Source organism: Somniosus microcephalus, chromosome 14 (genome assembly GCF_052327205.1).
Source record: "Somniosus microcephalus isolate GS21.2 chromosome 14, FLI_Smic_1.0, whole genome shotgun sequence".
Classification (NCBI taxonomy): Eukaryota; Metazoa; Chordata; class Chondrichthyes; order Squaliformes; family Somniosidae; genus Somniosus; species Somniosus microcephalus.
In genome coordinates, this window is record NC_141000.1 from 83,477,658 (window position 1) to 83,489,928 (window position 12,271).

Here is a 12,271-nt window from a genome sequence, read left to right on the forward strand (position 1 = left end):
TTTCAATGAGATCCCCTCTCATTCTTCTAAACTCTAGCGAATATAAGCCTAATCGACCCAATCTCTCTCCATATGTCATTCCTGCCATCCCAGGTATCAGTCTGGTGAATCTTCGCTGCACTCCCTCCATGGCAAGAACATCCTCAGATAAGGCGACCAAAACTGCACACAATACTCGAGGTGTGGCCTCACCAAGGCCCTGTACAACTGCAGCAAGACATCCTCTCGCTATGAAGGTTAACATACCATTTGCCTTCTTAACCACCTGCTGCACCTGCATGCTTACCTTCAGCGACTGGTGCACAAGGACACCCAGGTCTCATTGCACTTCCCCTTTTCCCAATCTATTGCCGTTCAGGTAATAATCTGCCTTCCTGTTTTTGCCACCAAAGTGGATAACCTCGCATTTATCCACATTGGGCAGATGCATGGCAGATGCAGTATAATCACCCGACCTGTCCAAATCATACTGGAGTTTCTCTGCATCCTCCTCACAGCACACATGCCCACCCAGCTTTGTGTCATCTGCAAACTTGGAGATATTACAAGTAGTTCCCTCGTCTAGATCATTAATATATATTGTGAATAACTGGGGTCCTAGCACCGATCCCTGTGGTACCCCACTAGTCACTGCCTGCCACTCGGAAGAAGACCTGTTTATTCCAACTCTTTGCTTCCTGTCTGCCAACCAGTTCTCTATCCAAGTCAGTACCTTACCCCCAATCCCATGTGCTTTAACTCTGCACGCTAATTGACATAAATCGTGCCATTCATGTAGAAATGACTTATGAAATATACTGGGCGGCCTGCTGTTGGTGCTGTGCAGGGAGAGTATAAATAATCGGGCATGGGCCCAGATTGCTCAGGGACATTTTGTAAACAGGAACTAATGAAGGATAACTAGACTTCCATGTTGTGAAACAGTCGATTAAAGCCTTGTTTAATACTCTGACCAAGTGCCTAGTAGTTTTCTTGCGTCAATTTAATCGACTGTTTGTTGCTCCACGCTCTGAGTGGTTTTGGGAACAGACCGCTGCGACTCAAACGGTAGAAGGGAACCAGAGGTAGTAATCAATCCATCATGGAGAAACTACTCCGACCTGCCCGTTTTGACCTGGACCCGAATTCACCTACAACGGCTAAGGTATGGAAACACTGGTATCGTACCTTCAGCAACTTCCTCAGGGTGTGTGGTGAGAATGTTCCTGATAAGTTAGAGATACTTGCCAATTATGTATCCCCATGTGTTTGACTATATCGAAGAATGTGTAGACTATGACTCTGCTATCCAAATACTACAGCAACTATATGTTAAGGCCCCAAACAAAACTTTTGCTTGGCATCTAATGGCCACAACTCGACAACAACCCGGAGTATCACTTGACGAATTCCTTAAAGCTTCGCAGGCTCAGCAAGGATTGTAATCTCAAAGTTGTCTCAGCTGAGCAGTACCAGGAGGAGTGAATTCGTGATTCCTTTATTAACGGAATTGCGTCTCCTTTCATACGCCAGCGTCTGTTGGAGAATAAAACGCTCAAGTTACAAGCTGCCTATGACCAGGCATGTTCTCTAGAGCAAAAAAAAAATGCAGATGCCTATCTTACCGCGTGCACGGACTGCTGCTATCACTTTTGGTGACTCCTCCAATGGGCCTCGGGCGGAAGCCCTCACTGATGACTACTCTATCCTAGCTGATAACGACCCTGCCCTAGTGGCATCTTGGCAATCTGGAAGGAAGTGTTTCTTCTGTGGAGGTGCATTCCACTATAGGAAATTTTGTCCTGCTCGTAACGCAACTTGCAGTAAGAAAGGTCACTTTTCTAAGGTATACCAGTCAAGAGCCTCTGCTAGTCTTGCAGCTGCTATCTATAAAACTGCTCCTCCCCCAAGAGCCACTACTAAGGTTACAGCTGCTATCTATAAAACTGCTCCTCCCCCAAGAGCCACTACTAAGGTTACAGCTGCTATCTATAAAACTGCTCCTCCCCCAAGAGCCACTACTAAGGTTACAACTGTCATGGGTAAAACTACTCCTCCTCCCATCACAGCTGTTTTTTCCCAAAGCCTGTCCCATACAGCCACGAAGGTTTCAGTAAATGGACACATTTTGACTGCACTAATCGACTCATGCAGCTCTGACAGCTTCTGAGCAGGCTGTCAGTAAGTTAAAACTGCGTATTTACCCCTCAGACAGGGAAATTGCAATGGCTCTGACGACACTGACCACCAACTCTTCCGGCTTTTGTCTTGTTGACCTTATTCTCAATGGCCGCACTTATTCCTCCGCCCGGCTTGGGGTGCTAAAAACCTATGCAGTGATGTGCTCCTGGGACAGGATTTCCAGAAACAACACAAGACTCACTTGAGTTTGGAGGGTCGAAACTGGAGCTTACTATTTCCAAAGTACCATTTTGTGAGCTTTCGGTGGCTTCGCGCGACGAGCCCTCCTTGTTTGCCAATCTTTCCCCCTGATGTAAGCCCATAGTCACTAAATCAAGACGTTTCAGCCAAGATGATCTATCCTTTATTGAGGCAGAGATCTCTCGCCTTCTAGCTGATGGTATCATTGAGCCATGTCCATCTTCCTGGCGGGCTCGAGTCATCGTTAAGAATCCTCTGAAGCAACACAAGAAACGTCTTTGCATCAATTACTCGCAAACTATTAACCAGTATACCAACCTGGATGCCTAACCACTACCACGCATCGATGACACGGTCAATAACCTTGCCAACTACAAGGTATTTTCAACTTTTGACTTAGAGCGCATACCATCAAGTACCGTTAAAGGACGCTGACAACAAAGTATACGGCCTTTGAGGCCAATGGTCGGCTTTACCAGTTTTGTCGCTTTCCATTTGGGGTCACCAATGGGGTGGCCATCTTCCAACGGGCAATGGATAACCTAGTCAAACAGAACTTAACGGACACTTTTCCATATCTGGATAATATCACCATTGCTCGTCATGACCAGAAGGAGCATGATGCCAACCTCCAGAAATTTCTTGACGTTCTCCGTCATTGCAACTTAACCTTAAATGAGTCCAAATCTGTGAAATCCGTACCATCAGTCAACATCCTTGGCTACTGGGTGGGCAATGGTGTCATCAAACCGGATCCGGAGCGACTTCGTCCGCTTCAGGAGCTCCCTCCTCCTACAAACCTCTTCGTCGGGCCCTCGGCATGTTCGCCTATTATGCGACGTGGATACCCCACTTTTCTGACAAGATCCAGCCCCTGCTTCACACAGTCATTTCCATTAGAGGCAACGGCTATTTCAGCTTTCGACCTCAAGCAACAACTGGAAAAAGCCACGCTTTGTTCCATCGATGAAAATCTCCCTTTCGTGGTCGAGTGCGATGCATCTGATGTGGCGATCTCAGCTACCTTGAATCAAGGTGGTCGACCCATTGCATTTCTGTCCAGAACTTTGCAGGGTAGCGAGCTCCATTATCCTTCTGTCGAGAAGGAGGCTACGGCTATCATCGAAGCAGTACGTAAATGAATTCATTTTCTCGCTCGTCGCCATTTCACACTTATAACCAATCAGCGCTCCGTGGCCTTTATGCTGGATAACCGGAAATGCGCGAAGATCAAGAATAACAAAATACAGCTCTGGAGGATGGAATTGGCTGCCTTTGGTTACATTATCGACCCGGCAAAGAGAATGTGGCCCCGCATACCCTCACGTGTGCATTCTGCTCTTCCATGTCAACTTCGACTCTTGCGGATCTTCATCCTGACTTATGCCATCCTGCCGTTACCCGTATATTACACTTTGTGCGATCTAAAAATCTCCCATTTTCTACGGAAGACGTGAGAAAAACATGCTCCACTTGTAGAATTTGCGCGGAATTAAAACCGCAATTCTTCTATCCGTCGGATGGCTCGCTCATACACGCTATGCAGCGACTCAGCATTGACTTTAAAGGACCACTGCCTTCCTCAACGCGAAACACCTACTTGCTTACTATGGTGGATGAATATCCACAGTGATCAAATGCCTCGATCAGGTCTTTTCCCTTTGCGGTATAGCCAATTTCATCCACTCTGATCGGGGTCCCTCCTTCATGTCAAGCGAACTCCAAAGTTATCTTTCCCAACGGGGAATCGCCACAAGTAGAACATCACCATATCATTCTATTGGAAACGGACAGGTTGAGATACGCTATCATTTGGAATGCTGTTCATCTTGCACTGAGGTCACGCAACCTATCAGACCAGCAGTGGGAAACTATGCTCCCTGACGCATTGCATTCTGTCAGTCTCCTCTTTCTACATCCACCAACGCTACTCCTCACGAACGATTCTTCGGGTTCCAGCGTCGCTCCACTCATGGGATGTCCCTACCATCATGGTTGGCAGCTCCTGGCACCGTGCTGCTCCAAAGATTCATCCGATCCTCTGAGTGATCCCCTCGTCGACGAAGTGGAACTGACGGATGTCAATCCCACGTACACATACGTGTGGTACCCTGATGGCCGGGAATCCGCAGTGTCACTCCCGGATCTGGCTCCCTGCCCAACCAGTCCCACGGACCCAATCGATGGTGGGACCTGTATCAATGACACCGATACCCTGTGCTCCTCTGAGGATGACACCCTACCCGGGACATCAAGGGATCTGCCAGCTATTCCGCCAGATCAACCCGGGGAACAGAGCGCTCCCCGCGGGATGGCCACCCGAAGCCAGGACGCCGGTCAGTCAGAGACTACTGGGCAGGGTGAAGCCAGCTCTGCGCCTGTGGGGGCCCGCACCCAGAGCCACGATCTCCCCAGTCCCCCTCAGGTCGATCAAGGCGACACGGACTCTGCCAGCCCGCTGGTACGAACTAAGCGACCCAGGAACCAAAACACAGTCCGAGGAGACGTGCCTTCCGGCCACCGACTGAGAGCCAGACGACTGCGTCTATTCTTAGTCCGACTAATACGGTAGAAAGAAGCCACTGGACTTCCAATCTTTCAGACGGGAAGAAGACATAAATCGTGCCATTAATGTAGAAATGGCTTATTGAATATACTGGGCGGCCTGCTGGTGGCGCTGTCCAGGGAGAGTATAAATACTCTGGCACGGGCCCAGCTTGCTCAGGGACATTTTGTAAACAGGAACTAATGAAGGATAACTAGACTTCCGTGTTGTGAAACAGTCGATTAAAGCCTTGTTTAATATTCTGACCAAGTGCCAAGTAGTTTTCTTACATCACTAATCTCTTATGCGGAACCTTATCGAAAGCCTTCTGAAAGTCCAAATACACCACATCCACTGGTTCTCTCAACTATTATACCAGTTACATCCTCAACAAAAATTCCAGTAGATTAGTCAAGCATGATTTACATTTTGTAAATCCATGTTGACTTTGTCCGATCCTGTCACTGTTTTCCAAGTGCTCTGCTATTACATCTTTTATAATGGATTCTAGCATTTTCCCCACTACCGATGTCCGGCTTACTGGTCTATAATTCCCTGTTTTCTCTCTACCACCTTTTTTTAAAATAGTGGGGTTACATTAGCTACCGTCCAATCCATGGGAACTGTTCCAGAGTCTATAGAATTTTGGAAGATGACCAGCAATGCATCTACTATTTCTAGGGCCACTTCCTTAAGTACCCTAGGATGTAGATTATCAGGCCCTGGGGATTTATCGGCCTTCAATCCCGTCAATTCCCCTAACACCATTTCTCTACAAATACTGATTTCATTCAGTTCCTCCCTCTCATTCGACCCTATGTTTCCCGACATCTCTGGGAGGTTATTTGTGTCCTCCTTTGTGAAGACAGAACCAAAGTATGTATTTAATTGATCTGCCATTTCTTTGTTCCCCATTATAAATTCCCCTGATTCTGACTGCAAGGGACCTACAGGTTTCCTGGAGCGCAAACATCCCCATTTCATCCCTTTTTGACATCCAGCTCTCCTATTTCTCTTCTCTAGGCTTCTGCATTTTCGTCCCTTCTCTATTTCTCAACCGTTGTTCAAGCACCGTCTCATTCCTGGCTCCCACTGCTCGCCGGGTCAGCCATGGACCAATCCTGTGCCTAAACTACTTCTGCCTGCCTCCTGAAGCCCAGGCAGCTCTAACCAATTTGCACTTTTGTTAAAAAAAAAAAAAAATTCGATTTGAATTTTTTGGGCCTGGAGGTTTGGAAAGTGCCGTTCCCTCATTGGCAGATAGATCATAAATTAGAACATTAACATAAACCTGTTCATGTCAGCAACTTTAGATATATGCAAATTTGTGGGAACATAGATTTAAACTTTTATACGTGGACCCTGAGGCGCCATGGTATGCACCTATGTAGCCCATAAAGACACAAAGTTTGGACACCCCTATTTCTACAGCATTTATAAAGTACACTAGTTCCATCTAGTTGCAAAAATTGAAACTACAGGAAACTTTCTGGTATCCGGCACGGACGGGACCGAGCTGGTGCTGGTCTATCAACAATGCCGGAGAATCGAGCGCTATAGTTAAAAGGTACGGAGCTCAGCGCTCCGTCTAAAGCAACAAACCCTGTTTAGCAACAGCTTCAAAACAATCCGCACAGCTTGCAAGCGTCTCTGTAGCTTAGCAACAGCTTCAGTTAGACGCTTGCACAGCCAGAAATTAGTTTAAAAAAAGTAACTAAAAGTAAAAAAAAGTTATCTGAACCGACTCCTGAATTTTGCCGGTTAACCGACATTTCCGGTTATTTAGTGGCCGGTTAATCGAAAGTTTCCTGTACATGGTTTTCCTTTGATCTTGCTCTATCATGAAGGTCACTGAGTCACCTGTCGAGTAACCACCAGATGGACAATCCCAGAAGTCTATCTCAAAATAAAAGGGCTTCTTCCATCTTTCTTTTGTGTCTAGATGTTATGAAATTCACATTTATGTCCTGTTTAAAAGCAGCCTCACGTGAGCATTCTATTCTGTCAAACAATTTGATGCACTGTGGTTTAGATGTCTAGTATTTGTATCTTGCTCAGCAATCATGCAGTTGCCCTAAAGAGAAAGGGGGTGGAGCTTCCCAGTTCATGGTTTGACTTTTCCACTAAGATATTAAATAACTACTTTCAGTTTAAGTAGATTTTGGGGTTGTCCATCCACTCTAAATTGAAAAATGACAACAGTGGATTCTCGTTTTTGTGGCTGTGTCCTTTTATTATAACTCACCCTTTAGAAAATTACAGAGAATCTTGAAGTCTAATGAGATTTCTCTGATCACTTTTTTGAAAGTGAAGTTTTGTAGGCATTGAATAAATTTTGATGTTTGTGCATGCTTTTAAGAAATCAGTGGAGATGCTTTGAACTACTTTGTTTAAAATTGTGTTTTCCCTATTCCTTTTTTTGGTTTTACAATGTTTTTTCTTTCTCCCGTTTTAGGAATGGCAATGCCATTGGTCTGTCTGCCCCTCCCATCACTGCCTTGATTACCCCGGAACCTGTCCGCCACTGCCGTATTCCTGACCTGCCAACGGATGGATGCCTTGTCTTTGAGCTCTTTTTTTTCATTTACCTGCTGATGGCCCTTCTTGTTCAGTACATTAACATTTACAAAACAGTGTGGTGGTTTCCATATAATCACCCTGCTGCTTCTACCTCACTGGTGAGCATGTCTTTTGTAGTCAGAGTTACGAGAACTTTATAATTGACTGTTATTTGAGAGTGCAGTTAGATTTCTGTACATCATGCACAATACATACAGGCTGTGGTGATAGAGATTAATTAAGCAGTGAAATAAATTCCAATGTGACTGTTTAAATTGTATAGTGCAATACCCCTTCTCTTGAAATCATGAAATCATGAGATTATGAAATTCACAAGCACTGACAAGTAAATGCCAGTAGGCAAAAAAACAGAATGCATTTCCAGCTGGCCAGGAGAAATATGTTAAAGAAAATTTGGAATTTATAAGCAGCTTAAGTATATAAAGTACTGCACTGTACAGGAATAAACTAAAGGTGTGATGTAGGGCCATTAACCTTTGAATTCGGACATCATAACCTTTTGTTTACTTTATAAACCATGGGGAAATGACTCACCATTGGAGCCTTCAATTCGAAGTTATATTTTTAATAGACAATGTACCTTTTGAAGCTGGGGTTCTACAACATTTTATTGAATTCACAGCAGAATGTTAGACTTTACTAATTTCTCCTGTACTTTGCAGTGAAAGTGACTGTAAACATTTCTGCTGTGTTAGTGCATAGATTACAAATATTATCATAGATGAGTGAAAAATCTTGTGTTCCAGCAATTGATTCCACCATTATCATGGGGCACGTATATTCGTATCTAATTTGCCAGACACACTTTTGGTGACTTGTTTAAACCAAGGCAGAAGTTCTGACACACAACAGGTGAAGACACATGTTGCAAGCAGCCTTACTCATCGAGTAAGGAATTCACAGCTGGGCTGGGTGTGGACTTTTTTTAAAATAGTTGGCTACTTTTATTTTCAGTGCATGCTGTGCTCTGCAAATTATTTTTTGACCAGTTTTACATTTGAGTACGATAGCAAAATACTGCAGATGCTGCAAATCTGAAATAACAACAGAAAATGCTGAAAAAACTCAGCAGGCCAGGCAACATCTGTGGAGAGAAATTTCATTCCCTGTGCCTCTTTAGTCTTGACAAAGGGTTTGACCTGAAACGTTGACTCTAATTTCTCTCCACGGATGTTGCCTGGCCTGCTGAGTTCCAGCATTTTCTGTTATTTTACATTTGAGTAGTTAGTTTGAGTTTGTTGCTACAGCAGTGTGTACGTATAATGGCTATTCTAAAATTTTACAATCTTGAAAACTGAAGACAAAGCAAATTTTATTCCAAATTTCTGAGGAAATTCCAGTGCAGTATTTACTTTAGTCATAAATTTGACCAAAATATGTGCACCCACACCTTGCTGTTTTCTTTAATCAATTGGGGTTAGAGAAAATTACAAGATAATGTCAACCTACATGAATCTTGAAAAGTGGCTACAGCAAAGCAGATTGACTATCATAGAATGGTTACAGCATTGGAGAAGGCCATTCGGCCCGTCAAATCCTGGCCAGCTCTCTGCAAGAACACCTCAGCTAGTCCCACTCCCCGCCCTTTCCCAGTAGCCCTACAGTTCCTTCAGGTACTTATCCAACTCCCTTTTGAAAGACGTGATTGAATCTGCCTCCACCACCCTTTCAGGCAGTGCATTCCAGATCCTAAACACTTGCTATGTAAAGTTTTTTCGTGCGTCGCCATTGGTTCTTCTGCCAATCACCTTAAATCTGTCTCTTCTGGTTCTTGACCCTTCTGCCAATGGGAACAGTTTCTCTTTATCTACTCTGTCCAGTCCCCTCATGATTTTGAACACCTCTATCAAATCTCCTCTCAACCTTCTCTGCTCCAAGGAGAACAACCCCAGCTTCTCCAGTCCATATACGTAACTGAAGTCTCTCATTCCTGGAATCATTCTAGTAAATCTTTTTGCACCCTCTCTAAGGCCTTCATATCCTTCCTATAGTGTGGTGCCCAGAATTGAACACAGTACTCCAGTTGGGGCCGAACTAGTGTTTTATACGCTACATCATTTCCACGCTTTTGTACTCTATACCTCTATTTATGAAGCCCAGGATCCCGTAAGCCTTTTTAACTGCTTTCTCAACCTGCCCTGCCACCTTCAACGATCTGTACACACATACCCCCAGGTCTCTCTGTTTGTGCACCCTCTTCAGGATTGTACCATTTAGTTTATATGTCCTCTCCTCGTTCTTTCTATCACAATGTGCCACTTCAGACTTTTCTGCATTAAATTTCATCTGCCACGTGTCCGCCCATTTCACCAGTCTGTCTACGTCTTCCTGAAGTCTATCACTCTCCTCCTCACGGGTCACTATACTTCCAAGTTTTGTGTCATCTGTACATTTTGAAATTGTGCCCTGTACACCCACATCCAAGTCATTAATATATATCAAGAAAAGCAGTGGTCCTAGACCCGACCCCTGGGGAACACCACTCCAGTCTGAAAAACAGCCATTCACCACTACTCTCTGTGTTTCCTGTCACTTAGCCAATTTCATATCCATGCTGCCACTGTCCTGTTTATTCCATGGGCTCCAACTTTGCTGGCAAGCCTATTATGTGGCACTTTGTTGAACGCCTTTTGGAAATCCATGTACACTACGTCAACTGCATTACCCTCATCAACCCTCTCTGTTACCTCATCAAAGAACGCAATAAAGTTAGTTAAATATGATTTGCCTTTAACAAATCTGTGCTGGCTTTCCTGAATTAATCCACACTTGTCCAAGTGCCTTGTTAATTTTGTCCCTGATTACTGTTTCTAAAAGCTTCCCCACGACCGAGGTCAAACTGACTGGCCTGTAGTTGCTGGGTTTATCTTTACACCCTTTTTTGAACAATGGTGTAACATTTGCAATTCACCAGTCCTCTCGCATCACCCCCATATCTAAGGAGGATTGGAATATTATGGCCACGACCTCTGCAATTTCCACCCTCAATTTCCTCAGCATCCTAGGATGCATCCCATCTGCTCCTGGTGATTTATCTACTTTAAGTACAGCCAGCCTTTCAATTCTTATCCTATCAAGTGTCTCCACTAACTCCTCTTTCACTGTCTATGGCAGCATCCTCTTCCTTGGTGAAGACGGATACAAAGTACTCATTTAGTACCTCGGCCATACCCTCTGCTTCCATGCATAGGTCTACTTTTTGGCTCCTAGTCGGCCCTGCCCCCCCCCCCCCCCCCCTCTTACCACGCTTTTACTATTTATATGTCTATAGAAGACCTTTGGATTATTTTTTATGTTGGCTGCCATTCTATTCTTATACCCTCTCTTTGCCCCCTTATTTTCTTTTTCACTTCTCCTCTGACCTTTCTATATTAATAATATCTATATTAGTCTGATTCTCAGATGTATTTGCAACCTGACATCTATCATACGCACTCTTTTTCTGCTTCATCATATTAGCTATCTCTTTTGTCATCAAGGGAGCCCTGACTTTTAGTTGCCCTGCCTTTCCCCCTAGTGGGAATATACCTGAACTATTTCCTCTTTAAAGGCAGCCCATTGTTCCTTTACAGTATTGCCTGCTAATCTTTGTTTCCAGTTTACCTGGGCCAGATCTGTTCTCATCCCACTGAAATTGGCCTGCCCCCAGTGAAACATTTTTACTCTAGATTGCTCCCTGTCCTTTTCCATAACTAATCTAAACCTTATTATACTATGATCACTGTTCCCTAAATGTTCCCCTAATGACACTTGCTCCACTTGACCAACCTCATTCCCCAGAACCAAATTCAGCAGTGCCTCCTCCCTTGTTGGGCCGGAAACATGCTGATCAAAAAAGTTCTCCTGAACACACTTCAGAAAATCTTCCCCTTCTCTGCCCTTCACACTATTACAATCCCAGTCTATATTAGGATAGTTGAAGTCCCCCATTATTACTACTGTATAGTTCTTGCACCTCTCTGTAATTTCTCTGCAAATTTGCCCCTCTATATCTTTCCCACTATTTGGTGGTCTATAGAATTCACCTAGTAGTGTAATGGCATCTCTATTATTTCTTAACTCTAGCCATATAGATTCTGTCCTTGACCCCTCCAGGACATCTTCCTTCTTCAACACTGTAACATTCTCCTTGACCAATACTGCCACACCACCTCCTACCTTTCCTTCCCTAATTTTCCTAAACATCTTATAACCAGGAATAATTACTACCCAATCCTGCCTTTTTTTGAGCCAGCTCTGTTGCCACAACATCATATTCCCATGTGGCTATTTGTGCCTGCAGCTCACTTACTTTGTTTACTACGCTTCATGCGTTCACATACATACACTGGAAATCCATCTTGGACCATCCTGTATTCTTAGTTTGACCCCCCCCCCACCCCCATACCTTACTATTTCTTACTTTAGTGCTCTCTGCCTCTCCCAATCCTTTTAGCACTTTATTTCCCCTTTCTAATATTGCATCCTGGTGCCCATCCCCCTGCCAAATTAGTTTAAACCCTCCCCAACAGCACTAGGAAACCTCCCCGTGAGGATATTGGTTCCGGCCCTGTTGAGGTGCAACCCGTCCGGCTTGTACTGGTCCCAATGCCCCAGTAATCTAAAGCCCTCCCCCCCCCCGCACCATCTCTCCAGCCACACATTCATCTGCGCTATCCTGCTATTTCTATACTCACTAGCACGTGGCACCGGGAGTAAACCGGAGATTACTACCTTGAATTCCTGCTTTTTAATCTCTTTCCTAGCTCCCTGAAATCTGTGCAGGACCTCATCCTTCTTTCTACC

General features: G+C 44.5%; 1 protein-coding gene across 3 annotated transcripts in view; it reads left to right on the forward strand.

Moving 5' to 3' along the window:
- Positions 1–12,271, forward strand: part of tmem39a (transmembrane protein 39A) — an 80,785-nt gene that overhangs the window by 38,045 nt on the left and 30,469 nt on the right. For all 3 annotated transcript variants that reach the window (XM_086006809.1, XM_086006810.1, XM_086006811.1), the window contains exon 3: positions 7,362–7,584. In XM_086006809.1, coding sequence (XP_085862935.1) covers positions 7,362–7,584 — 223 coding nt within the window. The remainder of the gene's footprint in view (positions 1–7,361; positions 7,585–12,271) is intronic.